Source organism: Meriones unguiculatus, chromosome 4 (assembly GCF_030254825.1).
Source record: "Meriones unguiculatus strain TT.TT164.6M chromosome 4, Bangor_MerUng_6.1, whole genome shotgun sequence".
NCBI classification, from domain to species: Eukaryota; Metazoa; Chordata; class Mammalia; order Rodentia; family Muridae; genus Meriones; species Meriones unguiculatus.
Genome location: NC_083352.1, coordinates 122,674,151 through 122,693,794, shown reverse-complemented (window position 1 = coordinate 122,693,794; position 19,644 = coordinate 122,674,151). Strand labels below are relative to the sequence as shown.

Below are 19,644 nucleotides of genomic sequence, written 5' to 3'. Positions count from 1 at the left end.
CAACACACTGCTATTACAGTATAACCACCGGCTACTTTTGAGATTTATTTTTGTGTTTGAGTGTTTTGTCTGCATGTGTGCCGTGCCTTTGGAGGCCATAAGAGGGCGTTGGAGCCCCTGGAACTGGAGTTATAGATGGACGTAAGCTGCCACGAAGGTGCTGGAAATTGAACGCAGGTCCTCCTGAAATGCAGTCTGTCTTCTTAATCTTTGAGGTATCTTTCCAGTCCCACCACAGAGTACCTTCACCAGCCTCTGCACCTCATGTAAATGGAAAAATATGAGTACATATGGCTGATATATTTTACTCGACTGCATGTTGAAGAGACAGAGACAGAGGGAGCCTTTGGGCACCCTCTTCAGGGAGTCTAATGAATCTGAGAGCTCCAAGCTCAGTGGGAGACCCTATCATAAAAATAATAAGGTAGAGAATGATTGAGCAAGATGTTGAAGCCATTCTTTGGTCTACACATACACACACACACACACACACACACGTACACACACTAACAAGTACACACATACAAATAATAGCAATAGCATAGAATAATGTGATGTATACCTGGGGTTTCTTTTTGCTTGCTTGCCTTTTGAGACAAGATTTTTCCATGTAGCTCTGGCTACCTTAGAATATGCTATGTAGACTAGGCTGCCCTCGAACTTACAGAGACCGCCTGCCTCTGCCTGCTAAGTGCTGGGATTAAAGGCATGTGCCGCAGTCCCCTCCTCTTCTCTTTCCCTTGCTTCTCTCTTTTATTTTTATCATTTATTTTTTTCGAGGCAGGATTTCTCTGTGTGGCCTTGGCTGCCCTGGTCTTGAACTCACAGAGATCTGCCTATCTCTGCCCCGCAAGTGCTGGGATCAAAGGCCGCCATGGCCCGGTTTTCTCCTCTACTCTTGCCTTTGCTATAATACATATTTTCACCTCCTGAAGTTGGCTAAGAGGTGAGCTTCATCCATCAGACTCACTTTTCTTATGAACCTAGGTGATTTTTTTAAAGTGGTTTGTTTTGTTTTGTTTTGTAAGCACACCATGTGTGTGCCTTGTCTCTCCAGAAGCCAGAAGAGGGCATCGGATTCCTTAGAACTGGAGTTACAGCTGGTTGTGAGCTGCAGTGTAGGTACTGAGCCTATCTGGAAGAGCAGCCAGAGCTCTTAACCACTGAGCCATCTCTCCAGCCCCTTGGGTGATCATTTCCAAGATCAGAAATTAACTGCAAAATAACTCTAAAAGTCAGGGAGTGTCAGTATCGACAGGATGTGTGACCTGCGTTCATAGCAACACCAGCTTCTCATCACATCCTTTTGTCTGTGTCAGTGCTGAGCTTAGTTTTTATGCTTCTTCCAAGTGTCTGGATTTTTACTCAGAGATAACATCCTTTTCAAGGAAAACGAATTGAACGACGTGCATTGAACACGTAGAACAAAATGGGGCCAGGTCAGGTGGCTACAAAGCTTGCCTTCGAAGCGTGGACTGGCTGGAGTGTCCAGGTCTAACCCTTTGCTTTTGTCCCTTGATGTGTCCAGGGCAACTGTGAAATCCTGCGGCTCTTGGACCTTCAGACCTCGTGTACCTACTACAAGTGGATTTGGGAGCAGCTGGAGCTGTTGGACCACAAACCTCTGAGAGTTCACCTCAATGGTGAGTCGCGTGGCTATATCTGGCAGCTGACGGCACAGCTGTCAGGGGAAAGAGACATCCCCTGGGCTCCGTCCCGGTTCCAGGCCCCAGTCCATAGAGTTGTGGACATCTTCTGTGCCTCGATCCTCCTTTTCTACCAACGCTGAGAACTTGCTCTTTGGTCCTGCCTGCTGGCCAGACTGCTCTCAGCTGCTCGTGCCTCACACACACCTACTCCTGTCTTTCCCCAGTTCCCTTCTGCTTCTCACATCTTAGATGAAGCATCTTTATTCAAAGAATTCTCCCAGACTTCTGATGCTGAAGCAGCATTTCCACCTCAGCTCTCATTATATCCCATCGGCACCTGCTGAATCTGTCTTCGGCTATGTCTGTCCCGCTGAAGTCACAGAGTGAATGTGAAATGGCTATTAAATAGATGTCTCCCCAGAATTTAAGCTCCAAGATCCTAGACATCTTGTGTATATTCAGAGCAACTGACAAAAAAACATGCATATCTTTGCTACCGTGGATGGTTTTAGGTATGTCCTGAGATATGATTGTGTATTCTCTGGCGCCTATCTACTTTCATATATGTGCCATGAGTAGCTGCTATTATTCACTGAATTCTGCATAAACTCGGTAGTTTGGCTGTTTATACACAAGTGTAAGTCATATAAAGGAGAGATTAGTCATGGGTCTCTCGAGTACCAGAAGTTATGATATGAATCCCTGCATATGCTTAGAAAGGGGACCTATTAGAATGACCTAAGACTGTAGTTCAGCTAGTCCAGCAATGGCTGCCCATGAACATAAGGTCCAAGAATCCAGTAGCTGCTTAGTCCCCAAGGCTGGATGTCTCAGTTGCTCTTCAATGTATTCTGGAATCCCAAAGAAGTAGGCTCCAGTGCCTGTGAAGGAAGGGACTTGCTGTCAAGGTGAGAGCAAGCAAGCACAGAGCAAAAGCTTCCCTTTTCCATGTCCTTTTATAGGCTTCCAGGAGAAGGCGTGGCCCAGGTTAGAGGTGGGTTTTTCCAGCTCAAAAGATCTGGATTAAAGTATTCCTACTTCAAAGATTTGGATTAGAAGTGGATCTTCTGATGGGTGATGGTAGCACACCCCTCCAATCCCAGCAGCAGACAGATCTCTGTGAGTTCGAGGCCAGCCTGGAACAGAGTTAGTTCCAGGACTGCCAGGGCTATACAGAGAAACTCTGTCTTGAAAAACAAAACAAAACCAGCCAACCAGCCAACCAAACAACCAACCGAACAGAAAAGAGCCTAGGCTCAGCCTGCGGGGCCCTGTGTAACACTCGACAAATGGCTGTCTCCTGGTGCATCAGTGTCCTTGGGTCCTGTAAAATGTAGACTGTGTTCACTACAGCAGAGAAATTTGGCTATTAAACAATGAATATACAAAACTCACAGACCCCTTCCTAGATGCGTGCATACATGGTAGACACTTGTCACCCTTATTGCAAGAGGACAGGCAGGCTAGAAGGGAGGTCAGTTCACAGATCAGCTACCCCCAGTGCCAATCTAGATATGGGCTGTGTTGCACAAATTTGGATATGCTCTGTTTCTATTATGGTCCAGTTCAAAATACTTTTAAATTTCTCTTTTGATGTCTCCTTTGACCCGCTGAATATTAATCAGGGTGTTGTTATTTAGTTTCCAAAGATTTGGGGACCGTCCAGCTATCTTTCTGTTTATTTCTATGATGAAATATTCAGTACAGTCTGAATCCTCTCAAATGTGTTGAAACTTGTCCTATGGCCCAGAAAGCAATCTATCTTGGTAAATGCTCCATTTGCATTTGAAAAGAATATGCTATCGTTTGGTGCGGCGTGCCGTGAATGTTAGTCAGCTGGGCTGGCCCTGTTAGATCAGGTGGTCTCCATCCTCCCTGATTCACCTATCTGCTCTCTCGGCTGTCAGTGCAGAGCCGGGAAAAATCTCCAACTACCATTTTCTTCTTCTCCCCCTCCTCCTCCAACTCCCCTCTGTATCTTATGGAAACAGGAAATTGACCTCTTCAAGACAGGGAGGTGAACTTTATTTTCTGAGGAGCTAGACACTGAACCCCAGACTGCACAGGTCAGGCAGGCGCTCTACCGTGAGCTATGTTCTCAGCCTAAAATGAACTTCTTTGTCTCTGGTAGCATTCTTTACTTAAAATCTGCTTTTCTCTGATACTATTTAATTTAGTTTTCTTTGATTACTACTACTTTGATATTTCTCTATCCGTGTGTGTGTGTGTGTGTGTGTGTGTGTGTGTGTGTGTGTCTGCACCATGGGACATCCAAGATCACTACAAAGTGAGTTCAGGATAGTCAGGGCTACAGAGAGAAACCCTGTTTCCATAACCCCTGGATGTGTTTAACTTAAAAAAAGAGAGAGAGATTTATTTACTTGCCTTCATGCGTGTATATGTACTATGTGTGTGAGGTCCCCTGGAACTGGAGTTACAGATAGTTGTGAGCCACCTTGTGGGTGCTGGGACTCAAACCCAGATCACCTTGAAGAGCAACAAGTGCCCTTCACTGCTGAGCCACCTCTCCAGCCCCATTTGTACTTTTCTTTCTGGCCAATGGAGTCTTTCAGGAATGGTGCTCATGAACTCTAGTTTGTGTTCATCATGGAAAGCCTTTCTTCCTCCTTATTGTTATTGACTTTCAGAACCCGAAATAGAGACCCCTGCCTGTACCTCCCTAGTGTAGGAAGATTAAAGGTGGGAGCCATTAAGTCTGGCCCACCCTGTTTTCTGAGGCAGTGTCTCTCTCTAGGGTACAGGGCTTGCTGAGTAGGCTGGGCTGTGGCCCGCAAGCCCTGAGGATCTGTCTGTCTTTCTCTTTCCATTGCCGGGATATTAAGTGCAAGGAACCATGACCAACTACTTACACGGGCACTGGGGATCAAACTCAGAGCTTTGTGCATGCTAGGCAAGCACTCTGCCAGCTGAGCTACATCTCCAGCCCCAAATGTGATCTGCTACTAGAGAGAAGAGCTTTGAATTAAATGGGACAGAATTCAAATTAAGCATTAATGTTTTAGAAGGTAACCTAAATTCTCTGCTTTATCTCATCTCCCCTAGATGATGATGTAGATGTCATGATCTAATACAGATCTAATACAGGACAGTTTGTGGATGCTGCCTTCCTCCTCCTCATTGGCTCTGTAGCCTTGGCTAGCCTAGAAGGCCGGCCTCCAACTCATAGAGCTCACCACCTCTGCCTCCCAAGTGCTAGGATTAGAGCACACCCACACCTCTTTTTTTTCTCTCCTCCATGCACCAGACAGCTCAGGCAGGTCTCTCTCATGTTCTCCCACCATCTTCACACTGCTCAAGGCCCATTGTTGTTTTTTTCTGTGCTTTCTCTTAATAGAAATGTCTCCTAAGGAGAGATTTAAGGAATTCCAGATCAAATCATATCCACTACAAGACTTCAGCTATTTGAAACTTATCCGTCTCCAGAAAGCCAGAGAGCAACAGGGGAAAACCTTCCACGAGACTATCAGCACCTCAGAAACCAGTCTCCCAAAGCTGCTGGGCCCAAAGGTCAAGTAAGCCGAGCTCATTGCCGATAGGAGGGTCTGGTGTGGGTGTAAAGGACGCTGCGGAAGGGGTAGAGGGGTCAGCCCTAGACGGATGGGTGTTGGGGAAGTCAGGGGTGTCCTGAGTTGGTACCCAGGACCTGCATTCATCGTGGCTACTTGAGGGCATCAGCCATTTTTTTCCTCATGGCACAGTAACACGTCTAAAGATGAAAAGGTGGGAAGGATCTCCTGGCTATGTCGTTCTGTGTTCGTGTTGCTGGGCCCTTCTAACTCAGCTTCAGGAGACTGCCTGCCTAGGGGAGCAAACTCTAGTTACACAGATTATCCAGCTCAGATTGAAGTCAGCCCAACTCAGGCTCAAATCCTGGTTTGCACTTGCTTTGGCTCTGTGTTCCTGGTCAAGGAATCTGGCTTCTCTAAGCCTAAGAGTCTCAGGGTCATTGTAGACCAGTGGTTACATGAAATATTAATAAATCATACTTAATGCTGACAGAATGTTTAATGCCTAGCATTAAGTTATATAATTAATCTCCACCATATCCCTAAAGGCGCTGCGGTCGTCGCTCTCATGTTTTCAATGGAGAAAATCAAGGTTCACCAAAGGGTGAAGTTGCTTGTTCAAGGTCACATAGGTAGGAAAAGCGAAGATTCAAGCCTGAGAAGCTGGTCAGACATCTGCCTTTTATCTCATACTGAGTCTCACAAATGACATGTGACAGAGTCATGAGACCTGTGCTTCGGCCTTGAGGACCCAAGGAGCAGAGAAAGTCCACAGCTGGGTCTGCAGGAGCATAGCCCACCTCCCCGGCCCACCTCCCTGTCCCATTTGAAAGTCAAGTATCATATCAAAGTGTGATGGTACATACCTTTGATCCCAGCACTTGAGAGGCAGAGGCGGGTGGATCTCTGTGAGTTTGAGGCCAGTGTGGTCTATATAGTGAGTTCTAAGACAGCCAGGGCTACACAGAGAAACCTTGTCTCAAAACGCACATGCACACAAAACCCAAACAACAACAAAAAAATGGGGCTAGAGAAGATGGCTCAGTGGTTAAGAGCACTGGCTGTTCTTCCAAAGGACCTGGGTTCATATCCCAGCACTGACATGGCAGTTCACAACTGTCTGTGACTCCAGCTCCAGGGAGTCTGATACCCTCACACAGACATACATGGATTCAAAACACCAATGCACAGAAAATAAAAAGACATGACTCATTTAAGAGAAAAAAAAAAAGTGAACGAGACAGGGACTGCTGGGTACCCACCCACCTTGCACTCCTCTCGGAGAGGCAGGAATGAGGCCATCTTGTGTATAAGCCGAGCGGCAGCTATACCCAGCTGACAATGGTTTCCCATCCTCTAATCTAAACTATCTAGCCCCTCTCTTCCTGGTGCTACAGACAGAAAACAAGGACAGTACCACAGTACCGTCTGTGGGAAATTGACCCAGCTTGAACTGAGCCCAGGGTCAGCGGGTTGACCAGGGAAACCCATCTTTATAAACAGAGAGGCCACCTCCGCCCACCCTCCCTGTTAAAGATCCCCAACCTCCACTGCGTCCAGGGTGCACAGGGCCTCATCTTTGGGCAGTTGTTGGGTTGTTGGGAATCCCTTTCCCATTGGCATTTTGGATTAAATAGACCCGAGTTCCAGCTATGCAGCCTGGACTTTATGCCTGGATGTCTTATCCACCAGGCTGGCTCGGCTGCACAGGGTCACCTGCTCTTTAGGAAGTAGTCACTAAAAGGTCCCTCATTCCTTTCTCTCCCTGTCCAGTCTCTCCTATACATCTTTAATCCCGGAGGGCAGCAGTCAGCTCGCTCATTAAGGTTTGATTTTGAGTTTTCTCACCTCCTTGGGAGGTGTGACTTCTCCAGGAGAGCACTCACCCACAGTCAGGCGAGCGCTGAGTACTTGGGGCCCAATGAGCTGGCTGTTTTACGGACCAGTTCTAACAAGCTGTCGCATTTCAGATCTAAGTATGGTCGTTCAGTCAAATGTTCCATGGTCAACACCAAATTTGGTGAGCTCCCCAAGGATGCCGTGGTGGGGGTCTACATGAAGGTCCACTCCGTGCAGGAGGAAGATATTGTGGTGAGTGTAACGGGAGCTCTCTTCAGTCTGGCGCACAGCACGGGAGGGCTGGAAACGGTATCTAGGAAAGGCTTAGCAACACATCTTTCTATATTTGGTGATATAAGAAATAGTGTTGGGCTGTGGATGGCTCAGGGGGTGAAAGCGCCTGTAGCTCAAGCCTGACAGCCTGACTCAGGTCCCTGGAACCCACAGTAGGAAAGAACTGACCCCTGAAAGCTGCACGAACACCCTGAATTTGAGCCAGAGCCCATGTGAGAAAGCTGGGTGTAGTGGCTCTGGGGGTACAGAGATAGGTGCATCCTTGTTGAGCAAACTCCAGGCCAAAGAGACCTTGTCTCCAAAAACAAGGTATTCATCCGGCTCCCGAGAAGTGTCACCTAAGACTGAGCCGGAGCTCACACCCATGCACACACAGGCGCTTACACCTCTACTCAGGAAGAGTAGTGTACCGGTACTTTGTATACTCCTGCCTTCCTAGATGTCTTCATCTGGGAGATACAAATAAAAATGTTTATGAAAGAGTCTGGTGAGGTGCACATGTCTATGATCCTAGCACTGAAACAAGCTGATTGTGAATTTGAGGCAATCCCAGGCTGCACAGGGAGACCCTGTCTTCTAAGCAAATTTGTAGGTGAGGCTCAGGGGTACAGCGCTCATCTGTGGGGCCCTGGGTTCTATCCTCAGCATTGCAGTGAGGGATGGGGGTTGGGGAAGAGACAGACAGAGTAGGGGAGGGAGCGAGGGAGGAAGTTGGAAGTTGGCTCATTCCTTGAAAGCTCTTAGCACTCTTGCAGAGGGCCTGGGTTCACGTCCGGCATTGCCATGGCAGCTTCCAGCCACCTTTAACCCCAGACCCAGGGGGTCCCTCCTCTACCTCTGTGGGCATCTATACTTACACACACTTAGGCACACACACATAGACAGTAAACAAACAAACAATAATAAGTCTATTTTTATAAGATGAGAAAGGGGAGAAAGAAAGGAAAATTTATTCATGGAAGTGCTGGACCTCCTCTAGAACAATGGAGAGGTGGAAGGCGAGGGTGTAGGCTGTTTCTACTCTTGTTCAGTGGGCTTGCGCTACAGGCCTGCAATCCCAGGCCACCTTCTCATATTTTATGTAGGTCTAAACATTAGACCATTGAAAAGCCTCACCCAGGGTGATGGCACACACCCTCAATCCCGGCTCTCAGCGGCAGAGGCAGCAGGATCTTTGAATTCCAGGACAGCTAGGGCTGCACAGAAAAACCGTGTCTCAAACAAACGAACAAACTAACTGGAGTCATGGAGGAGTGAGTTTGGCCCTGAGTTGACCCCATGAGACTGGTCCTGAGAAATTGAGCAGGACCTGTTTAAAACAAACGAACAAGCAGGCTGGAGAGATGACTCAGCAGTTAAGGGCCTTGTTACTCTTGAAGAGGGCCTGGCTTTGATTCCCACATGATGACTCATAACCAGGTTCAGGGGAATCCAGTGGGGGCCCTTGGGCACAGTCACGAATGTGGAGGCAAAACGCTCATACTCATTAAATAAAGATAAGTAAATGAGTAAGCAGATAAATAAATAAGCACAAAAAAGATGTCTGAGGTGTAGCTCTGGCAGAGCTCTTATGTGCCTGAGATCCTGGGTGAATCCCCCAGTGCTAAGGAAGGAAACTTGACAGGCTGAGAAGAACCCAAATATGGCTGTCTACAAAAACAATGCCAAAGGATCAAAAACACTACTAAAACTGCCCGGTGATTCTAGGATTCAAAGTGGCTGTCGTAAGTCACCTGCTTGGGGGCAGGTGAGATGGCTCACGGGATAAAGGTAGTGGTGGTTTAGGTTTTTGTTGTTGCTTTTAGAAGCGAGACTTGTAGGCGTGATGATGGATTGGTGTTGAAGACATCATTATGGTTTCAGGTTTAGCTCAAATATACCTAGAGGCTTAGATGGAGAGATGGGTCAACAGTTAGAGCATGCAGAGGACCTGAGTTTGGTTCCCAGCACCACTGGGTGATCCGAGACCATCTGTAACTCCAACCCAGCGGGATCTAATGCCCCCTTCTGGGTTCCATGGGCACCTGCATACGTGTGGCATTCACTCACACAGACACACAAATAAAAAAATAGTAAGTCCTTAGAGGTTGGAGAGATGGCTCAGCAGTCAGGAGGACTGCTGCTCTTGCAGATCATCTGAGTTTGATTCCGAGAACTTTTATGAGTGGCTCACAGCTTCAAGGGATCTAACACCCTCTCCTGGACTCTTCAGGCTACTACACCCACGAAGGCACACACCACCACACATGTACACAAAGTTAAAAAGAAAATAAAGATACATCTTCAAGTCAGATGCAGCCAGGCATTGTTACTATGCCTGTAGTCAGCGGGACCTGGAGATTGAGGCAGGCTGGTCATGAGTTTGAAGCCAGCTTAGACTGTGTAGGGAGACCCTGTCCCAGGAACAAACAGCAACAACTGAACAATAGAAAAAAAAATCCCTAAAAAGCAGCAAAACAAACACTCAGGGAAGCGAAACTGATTAGTTTCCGTTTGTACTGATGCATCAGGATTGGTTCATACACCACAACAAGGCTGTTGGGCCTACTGTCCTGCATAAGACCTTAATTTAACGTTGGGTTTTGTGGAAACTTTTCCACATCTTCTCATATTTTCTGTAAATCTAAAAGATGTTCCAAAAATTAGACCATTGAAAACCTAACCCAAACTGAACAGTGGCGGCGCACGCCTTCAATCCCAGCAGGTGGATCTCTGAGTTCAAGGCCAGCCTGGTCTGCATAGTGAGTTCAAGGATACCTAGGACTACACAGAGAAATCCTGTCTCAAAAACCACGAAAAGAAAGGAAGAAAAACCTAACCCAGTCACGGAGGAGTGAATATGGCCCTGAACCCCATAGAACAGCGTGGACCTGATAGAGGTAGAGCCCTCTTGGAAGGTTTCACCAAGGGTCTGGAAACCTGCTCTATCACCAGGTCCCTTCTGCTGTGCCTCAGTTAGGATGCCTTCAAAGTCAACCTAGCACCCCTTTCCCCATGTCACCACAGTTGTAAATGCACTTTCCGACTGAGCTGAGTGTCAGGGTGCCTGGGTCCCCAGGATCCTCTTGGGAAGTTCTTCCTTTTGTTTAGTAAAAATGGTAACTTGTCCCATCCATCCAGAGTGGAACAGAATTCCATTCCCTTGCCACGGATGGCCTGAGATATTTAAGGAACGCCATTCGGTTCTCATTCAGCATGTCTGTAGCCAGGCCCAGGGCCAAGGCTCCTTCAGTTATCTATCTCCCTTCTCAGGCAGAGGATCTTCCTCTCCAATCCTTCCAACACCCCAACACCAGGTAGGAGAAAGAAGGTGGTTAGTGGGGAGAAGGGGCATAGTTTTCTATCTGGTTAGGGCTGTCAGGTTCCTTGGGGGAAGTCCAGGCTTCATCACAGGATGTCTCTGACTTCTTCTCTTCAAACTGCATCAGCAGCAACTGGGAGCAGCAGGGGTGGACAGCAGCAGCCCTCGTCTCTCTCAGGGACCCCCAACACTCTGGGATCTGGCCTCTTTTCCCTCTCAGAGTCCTCAGAATTAAACTATCTGCAGGTGGCAAAGAGCCCCTCTCAGAGCCTGCACGAGGCAAATAGTCTGCTGCTGTGGACCATCTGAATCAGCCCACATCCCACACCTGGGATCAAAACAAAAAACATGTTTACATCCACAAACCCCACCCCAGTGCTAGAGTGCCCAGGAAACAGCAGAGGGCGGACTGGAATGCGGGCCCAGATTGTGAATCACGGTGTATAGGAGAACTAGCTTCCCCGGGGAGCAAGCCAGGGAGTCTTTTCATGTTCCTCTCTATCTGTGGGGCACTGAGCACATCACTTTACCTCTCCGGATCTGTGGCTTCATCATGAAGTGTAGAAATTCCCCAAGGCCGGTTGCCGCCTCTAACATGTGACTCCATGTACATACATGGTCATTCAGCAGATTCCTGCATGTGTGCCCTGTTCTAAGAACAGCATGAGGTGCCAGGGTGGGCAAGGAGACCAACCCAGCTCCTGCCCCCTGCACCACATGACCCAGTAAGGGGCAAATGATGAACAGACAAGCTACAAATATGGAAATAATTGAACATTGTGGTTGCACATGGACGGGAAAGCAGACGGGTAGGGGGAGGCTTCTTACATGGGGTGGTTGAGGAGAGACCAGAGTTGTCTGAGATGGTGATAGTTCTACTGAGACTGTTCCAGACAGAAGGGCAGGAAGTAGGCAGGGACTAGAAAGGAGGGCAGGGTGGCTTGAAACAGCACACCCAAGGTGAGGGGTATGGTGTGTGTAGTAAGGCCAGGTTGTGGAGGGCTGGGCAGGGGTGAGATAGCCCAGGCCTTGGCAACAGAAACGAGGGGCCTTGGGAGCAGTTTAAGGGGTCTAATTAAAATAAATAAATAAATGACCTTGACGTGACTTATTGTGACTCAGGTGTGGACAGGCGGTGCTAGAACACAGTCAGGACAATGCTGTCCCTGCCAGAGGTTCCTGGGACACTTTGGTCCCTTCCGGCTCGGGCTCAGTCACTTTGTGTCTTATTACGCTGGACAAGTCCCTTAGCCTCAGTTTCTTCATGTTGTGTTGGCAAAAAAAGCATGGACTCTTCAGACAAAGCAGGGTTAACTCTTAGGTTTGTTGTTGGGGCTGTGTGACAGTAGCCACAGGAACTTCCCCTGTGAACTGAGGACACCCACGGGAGCCACGTCAGGGCTTATTTATGAAGCTTAAACAAATACCCACCCTTGGAAGGAAGGAGGAAGACTGGGGTTTAGGGGCTGCTCAGTAAGCATCAGCTGGTGCCACCACCAACGTTGTCAAGGCTGTGATTATATGATGCAGGACTGTGGGCAAGCAGATTCCTTTTTCTGAGCGAAGATTCCCAAGAGCAGAGGATACCACATGAGCTGCAGCGAAGAGAAAAAATGCTCTTAAGGTCCATGGGCATAGAGGAAGCCCTATGGGAAAGGAGACTGGGGATGGCCGGAAAAGGAAAGGCCTAGAAGATTAGTCTTTCTTTTTTGAGTCTTAGAAGAGAAAAATGGGCTTACTCAGCAGAGAGAAATGTTCAGGGGCTAGGCACCGAGGCATTAGGCCCGTTCTAGTGCTCAGCAGGCTGAGGCAGAAGGACCTCAGACCCAGACAAGCCTGGGCACTAGAGCAAGACTCCATCTCAGAATGAAAGGGCAGATTTGAGATTGGACATCGGGCAAGTTCAAACACTGTGGTGGGAGGGACCCTGAGAGCGGAGGAGGAGAAGTGGACAGGTCCCACTCTTCCCAGGGCTGGTTATTGTGCCGGTGGGTAGTGGGTGGAGGCCTGGGTAGTGGGTGGAGCCCTGTGCTGCCCCTCCTTACCCACAAAGACCCCCGGAGAGACTCCCCTCCCATCATGATTCCCATCTAGAAAGTCTGGATCGTGGGTCTGGCTGGTCTCTGAGGCTTTGCTTTCTATAACTTCTCCCTAGGGCCTTCACCAGGCCTTTCTCCCAGAAATCCAGCGTGATCTTCGGCCCTTCGTCCTTTTGAGCTTGGGAACAGAGTTGATACGGGTGAGAAAAGAAAAATTTTATGAGTTGGTTGATGAGGAGACGAAAGAAAAGATAATAAAGATGGACGTGGATTTTCCCAGGTTAGTGCTGAAAATGGACACAGATTTTTCAGATCGAGCGAACAAGGTTTTCCCATCAGCAAGATGTCGAGAAGGGGAAGGGGGAGGGAAAGAGAGGATGTGTGTGGTGTGAGTGTGTGTGAGTGTGTGAGCACTTGCACCCCCAAATGTGTTAGAAATGATGCTGATATGGATGAAGTGGGTTATCTGCTCAAGCCGCACAGTTTCTGAGGCTACTTTGAGCGCTACGTTTCAAGAGCTAGCTTCAAAACCGTCCCTCCCCTTTGCGTGAGCTATCTGCTCGTGAATTTGTCTTTATGAGACCAAAATATGGGGAAATGACATACATTTTGTGGGTAGCCCTCATATCCACAATAGAACAAGGGCAGGCGCCCACACCTGTCACTCTGAAGGGACAGCACAGCAAATGGTGCTGCAATCGCGTGAATAAAACGTTACTTCCTGTTGGAGCTGGAGAGGAGGCTCAGTGGTTGAGAGCACTTACAGAGGACCCAGGTTTCTTTTCTAGCACCTGCTTATTTGTTCAGTGACTAGCTAACTCCAGTTCCAAAGGATCCGAGGCCCTCTTCAGGCCTCTGCGGTCACCAGGCGTGTACACGTCACACACACACCTACATAATATAAATACATTTCTTTTTTTTTTTTAAGAGAAATTGACTAGCTAGGTACTTCTATTGGTGTAGGATCCAGGCAGTGTTAGGTCTCTAAGAAACCCGGGACAACAGGGACTGTTTATGACAAAATCTCAATGGCTGGCTCTTTGACCTCCCCCGAGCCCCCACCCTCACTCCGAGGGAGGAGCAGCCTTGCTAGGCCACCGAGGAGGACATTGCTGCCAGTCCTGAAGAGACCTGATAAGCTAGGGTCAGGTGGAAGGGGAGGAGGACCTCACCTATCAGTGGTCTTGGAAAGAGGTAGGGAGGAGATGAGGGAGGGAGGGTGGGATTGGGAGGGAAAGAGGGAGAGGGCTACAGCTGGGATACAAAGTGAATAAACTGTAACTAATATAAAAAAAATAAAAAATTTAATTAAAAAAAAAAAAACCCTGGACAATTAGCTGAGGTGTCTGTTAACATCACATCCATGCTGGCTAGTTCTCCCAGCAGCGCTCAGCACCTGTGGCTCCTCCCAGCGCTTTCCACCCCACTCCCTACCCTGAACCTCCCTCTCCCAGGGCTGGGCTCACACTTCCCCACCCCTAGCCTCTCAACTAAAACTAAAAACGAAGGAAGCTGATTGCCCTCATCCCATTGTAGTCTCTGTTGACACTTCCCCAAAGCTAATGACTGATAGCTATATTATGGGTTGTTTTTTTTTTTTTTTTTCTGATAGGGTCTTGCTATGTAGCTCAGGCTGTCCTAGAACTTGCTGTGTAGATCAGGCTGGCCTCAAATCCATCCTCTTCCTGTGTCTCGCGTGCTGAGATTACTGCTGGGCGCCATGAGCAGCTCTCCAGTAGCCTTACTTACTTTTACTATTCTCAATTTATTTTTATTGTGTGTGTGTCTGTGTGTTCATGACACGTATGTGTGGGTACACATGTGCCATGGAGCTTGTGTGGAGGTCAGAGGGCAGCTTTGTGAAGTCAGTTCTCTCCTGCCTTTACATGACAGGAGAATCAAATACTTTTACCCACTGAGCCATCTTCCTGGCCTAGTTTTTGTTTTGCCTTTTTGAGACCAGTTCTTATTGTGTAGCCCAGGCTACTCTCAAATTCACTATGTAGCCCAGGGTAGCCTCGAATTCACAGTGATCTCCTCCTGTGCCTGCTTTAGAAGTACTGGGATTACAGGCACACAGGACTGTCCCTGTTTTAGCCGTGTTATTTTAAGATGTGGAACAAAAGTTAACTTCAATTCACTTTATTGCATTCAATATATCAAAAGTATTATTAAAAAAAAATTATCCATCTGAAAAGTAATAGTCCGTATTTCTCTGTGGCTGTGAGTCTAATTCATACTGGCCACATTTTAGGTTCATGATAGCCCACTTGTGGCTCCTGGCTACGCGGGAAGGCAGCACAGGTTTTAAGCACTGAGTGGGCAGATGAAGGAGGTGGAGGGCCGTGGGGAGGAGCCGGGGTGCAGATGGTGTGTTTAGGGTTTGGAAGGGGCAGTGGAAGCATCCTTTAGTGGAGATGGAGGCCGTGGCCGGGAGGGGCCCCGACAGCAGCGTCTGTGCTTGCCCTTCAGCGATGAGGAGCTGTGCCAGCGGTTCCTGAGCGAGAACAGTTGGAATGTCTTCCGGAAGGATCTGCTGGAGTTGCTGGTGGAGCCCCTCAACAAGCAACCTCTCATCCCGGACCAGGCCAGGAAGAAAGAGATCTACAGCCCTAAGTCCTTGAGCTTAGATTTATGTAACCTCAAAAAGAGGGGGAAATCGCGCTACCCTGTGTTCCTGGCGCCCCAGAAATACCTTCCCCCCTTGAGGATCGTCCAAACTATCTCAGCACCCCGACACAGACTGCAAGAGCTCCTGCCACAGTATAAAAACGCGGGGGTCCTTGTTTAGAAGCAATAAAGTACATTGAAAGCAGCTGCTGTTCGCTTTGTCACCCCCGGGGAGCTGCAGGCTCGGGGAGGAGGAGAGGCCCGAGGACTTGGCCAGGAAACAGGCAGGCACGGTCTCCCTTGACACTTGTGGGCAGGAATGGATGTCCAGGAGGCCCGGGTCGTGTCTGTTACTGGGGAACCAGTGTGACCATTCCCTGCCTGCATGGAGCCCTTTTACCCCATCAGGAGATGCCATGCCAGGAACCGATGCTGGCCGACTGTTGCCAGTCCGCACACTGTGTTAGAAAAATCCAGAAACCTGATGTTTTAGGTTATTTTATTTTTTAGCATGAGCAGCTGGCGTCCTGTGAGAGCAGAGGCCCCTGGAGACAAGCCGGCAGCAGAGGCGGAGTTCAGGAACACCCCTTGGCTCCTCTGGTGCTCCTTATTTTGGGGCACCTGTCCCCATCCAGCCTCAACAGCGCCAACTGAGCAACAGGCCACCTCTCCACACGCGCACCTCCGAGGCCCGGAAGCTGCCACGAGCATCCGGGAGCCCTCTCGCACCCCGTAGCTATGGCCACTCACACTCACCTACAACCAGCAGCGAAAGGCCTGGGTTCTGGGCTTTGAGTCAGGCGCCCTGGGGCCCCCTTGAGTACCACGGAGCCAGTCTGGTGCCTGCATGTCTCCCCAGCAGTGCACCGAGGAAGTTGCCAAGATCCGTGGGTTGCATAGACACGGAATTGACTACAGTTTTAAAAGATACGTTCAACAGTAGAAGTTTTGACGTTAAAAACCCTTTTCCTGTGCACTAAACAGGAAGAATAGGATTTTTATTTTCCTCCGAAAAAGTAGGTGTTACAGAGAAATAGTGGACTTAAGGGTTTTGACTTCCTTGGTGTCGAGAGAGTCAAGATCTCAGGGACATGGAAGCAGGGTGAGGTGGCATGTACCTGTAATCCTTGCACTGGGGAGGAGGGGCAGGAGGGGCAGGAGGGGCCTGGTTAATTTTATTGTCAACCTGACATACCCAGGCAGAGGGAACCTCAGCTGAAGAATTGCCGTGATTGAACTGGCCTGTGGTCACGTCTGTGGGACATTTTCTTGATTGTTAACTGATGTATGGGCCCCAGCCCATGCCGGGTATTGCCATCCCTGGGCCTGTGGGCCTGGGCTGCATGAGAAGGGTAGTTGATCATAAGCCTGGAACCAGCATCTCTCCATGATCTCTGCTTCAGTGCCTGCTTCTGGGTGTGCCTGGATGATGTGCTATAACCTGTAAGCCAAATAATCCCTTTATTTCCTCGAGTTGCTTTCAGTCATGGTGCTTACCACAGCAATAGAAACCAAAACAGGACAGGAAGTTCACGGACCTCCACAGCTACACAGGGACTTGGAGGACAGCCTGGACTACATGTGAGCCCATGTCAATAGGAAAGACCGAATGAGGAGGCCGAGCCAGCAGCAGCCCTGCAAAGCCGGCTGTGTCCCACAGAGACCAGGTACCACTGTCTGGGGGCCTAGGAGAGTGGGGTGCCTCGCCAGGGGTCTATTTGTGTGGAGGGCGGCAGCTCCAAAATGCTGTAGACGCCGTCATTGACGGGAGGTGAGCCTCTGGGGGCAGTTGCTCTGAGGCAGCTTAAGAGGGGCATGAGACCATCGGTGTTCTCTGGGCGAGGGCTCTGTAGGGGTACATGCTTCAGGCTGTGTATGTCCTGTGCTCCCTGTCGCATGAGTCAGCTCCACCTCAGGGAAGTGACGGTAGGAAATACAGAAACAGTCAGGCATGACTGGTGAATACAAACTCGGTGGTAGTTCCCACCTGACCATAGTTTGCCGATTTCTGCTCTACTGGGGACCTTGAAGGTTCTTGAACAGATGTAACTTGGCCAGAGAAAAGAAGGGCTGAGCACTCACAGGGACACCATCTTGCTGAGTATCGACTGCGGGATCCAGTGACCCGCTGGGTCCTGCCAGCTCTAGCCCTTTGGGCTGTTGAGGTGATGTGTGTATATCTAAGAAGGTAAAGTTTTTGTTCATCAGGAAATTTGGGTCCCACTTCTTGGGAAGTGAGAGAAAAAGCTTCCAGAATGTTCTTCCGAGTGTTCTCTGTGACAATGCTGGGAAAATAAATAAATAAGGACTCAAAGCTGTATGTGGTAGCACATGCTTCAATCCCCAAACTCCAGAGGCCTCACTGGACAGTATAGAGACCCCGCCTCAAAAACCAAAGTGAGGAGAAGAGAGGCAAGGGGAAAGGTGGGAAGGAGGAGGGTAAAGAGGAGAGAGAGGAAATGTTATGGAAGAGAGGGAGAAGCTGGAAGAGAACCCTGGGATAAGGGCCCTGAGCGGGGAGAGACCGCAGGGTGGCCTTTGGGAACTCACAGGGAGCACAACACAGTTCTCTGAGGCCCCAGTGCGGCGACAGGGGTTGAGAGTGAGGAAATCTGTGGAGGCGTCCTCTTCACAGACAACAGGGAGCACTGCTCCTGTGAACTCGGGGACCAGGCATGCGCGGCTGGGGGCTGGGCGGTATGAGCCTTCTGCGCTGGCTGGCCTGGAGGTTGTTAGCACCATTTAGCCATGATCCGTGTCACTGGAGACGGCTCCCCCCACCAGTGGATCAGGCATCAGAGCTGGGCCGCACAATCAGCTGGGCCATCAGTAAAGGATTCGGGGTACAAGGGGCCAAGTTGGCATTTCTTCCCACCCCACCCTCTTCCCTAGTAACCTGACTGATGGCAACACTGAGGGGCAGGCTGGCAGGAGAGAGCAGAAGTGTCATTCACTTGTTGGTAGACACAGGGAGAGGGTGACGTTTAAAAGTTGGTGAGCAGGAGCCAGGGACAGTCAGCGGGGACAACCCTAAGCAGAGGGCTGCAGGGGTCAGCAATCACGGAGGAGGACAAATCAGGACTACTTTGGGAGAGTTCGTTCATTAGGCAGATATGAGGCAAGTGTTAGCAAGAGACGATGGTTTAACGCTGCAGAGACCTTAACTGCAGACCGGCGGATGGGTCTGGAGTTCTGGGAAGCCCACGGTCCTATTCTTGAGAAAGGAAAGGTTCTGGGTCTGGTAGAATATGACTGTTCTCAAGAGGCCCGGGCAGGAGGTTCAGCACAAGTTTGAGGCCAGCCTGGGCTACAAAGAAAATCCAGGCCAACAAGGATCACACGAGGAGACCATGCCTCAAAAATAAACAAAAGGCAAACACCCAGAGAAGAGCCTGGGCTTAGCACAAGTGTGTGTGCTACTGTGCAGAGGTGTTCAAAACATCCCAGGTTGACTTGTAACAAAAAGCAACTTATTTAGTTCATGGTTTTCTTTTCTATGTATTTCTTAGTTATTTACTTATTTTGAGACAGGGTTTCTCTGTGTGTAGCAGTCCTGGCTGTTCTGGAGTCACTTCGTAGACCAGACTGGCGTGGAACTCACAGAGATCCTCTTGCCTCTGCCTCTTGAGTGCTGGGATTAAAGGCATGTGCCACCACCACCCCCTAGTTCTTGGTTTTCAAAGCTGGAAATCAAAGTAGCATGCTGTCAGCTCTGGTGAGGTCCCCCTGGCTGCTCAGGTGACAGATGACAATCCCAGCAGTGGGAACCCCAGAGGAGGTCACATGGTGAGACAAGAAGGTGGAGACAGGACAGACCAGGCTCACGCTTTTTTCAGAGGTTAATCTTGGAAGAACTACCAGGGCTCCCAAAAGTTACCTTAGTGCCAGGTGTGATGGCATACACCTTTGCTGGATCTCTGTGAGTTCCAAGCCAGTCTGGTCCAAATAACAAGTTCTAGGTCAGCCAGGGCTATATTGTGGCCCAAATGATCCAGAAGCCTCCCACATGGCCTTATTTCTTGATTTTTTTTTTTGTTTGTTTGTTTTTTTTTTTTTTTGTTTGAGGCGGCTTGGGCTGGAAACTCTCTGTGAGCCAAGGTTATGGCCTTTGATTTGGCTTTTTGCCTTCTCCCCTGAGTGCTGGGACAACAGGTCTGTGTTAGCATGTTTAGTTGCAGGCCGTGCTAGGGGCTAACGTGGGGCTGTGGGATAGGCAGGAACCCTACCACCGAGCTACAGCCCCAATCCACAGGCCCCGCCTGACTCTTAGCGTTGCCACACACGCACCCAAGGGGACATACTCAGACTACACCACAGCGAAAGGCTGACACTCCCCCTGAAAGCATTTCCTAGCTATTAACCTGTAGGTCCTAAGCCCTTGGTTA

The 19,644-nt window shown here is 49.2% G+C and overlaps 1 protein-coding gene across 1 annotated transcript in view; it reads left to right on the top strand.

Annotated features, from left to right (window-relative positions):
- Cnbd2 (cyclic nucleotide binding domain containing 2) overlaps positions 1-15,455 on the top strand; it is a 35,287-nt gene extending 19,832 nt beyond the window's left edge. Inside the window, exons 7-11 of the mRNA XM_060381324.1 lie at positions 1,529-1,643; positions 5,005-5,182; positions 7,147-7,267; positions 12,766-12,929; positions 15,122-15,455. Of these exons, the coding sequence (XP_060237307.1) occupies positions 1,529-1,643; positions 5,005-5,182; positions 7,147-7,267; positions 12,766-12,929; positions 15,122-15,440 (897 nt within the window). The 3' untranslated portion in view covers positions 15,441-15,455. The remainder of the gene's footprint in view (positions 1-1,528; positions 1,644-5,004; positions 5,183-7,146; positions 7,268-12,765; positions 12,930-15,121) is intronic.
- Positions 15,456-19,644: the final 4,189 nt, after the last annotated feature.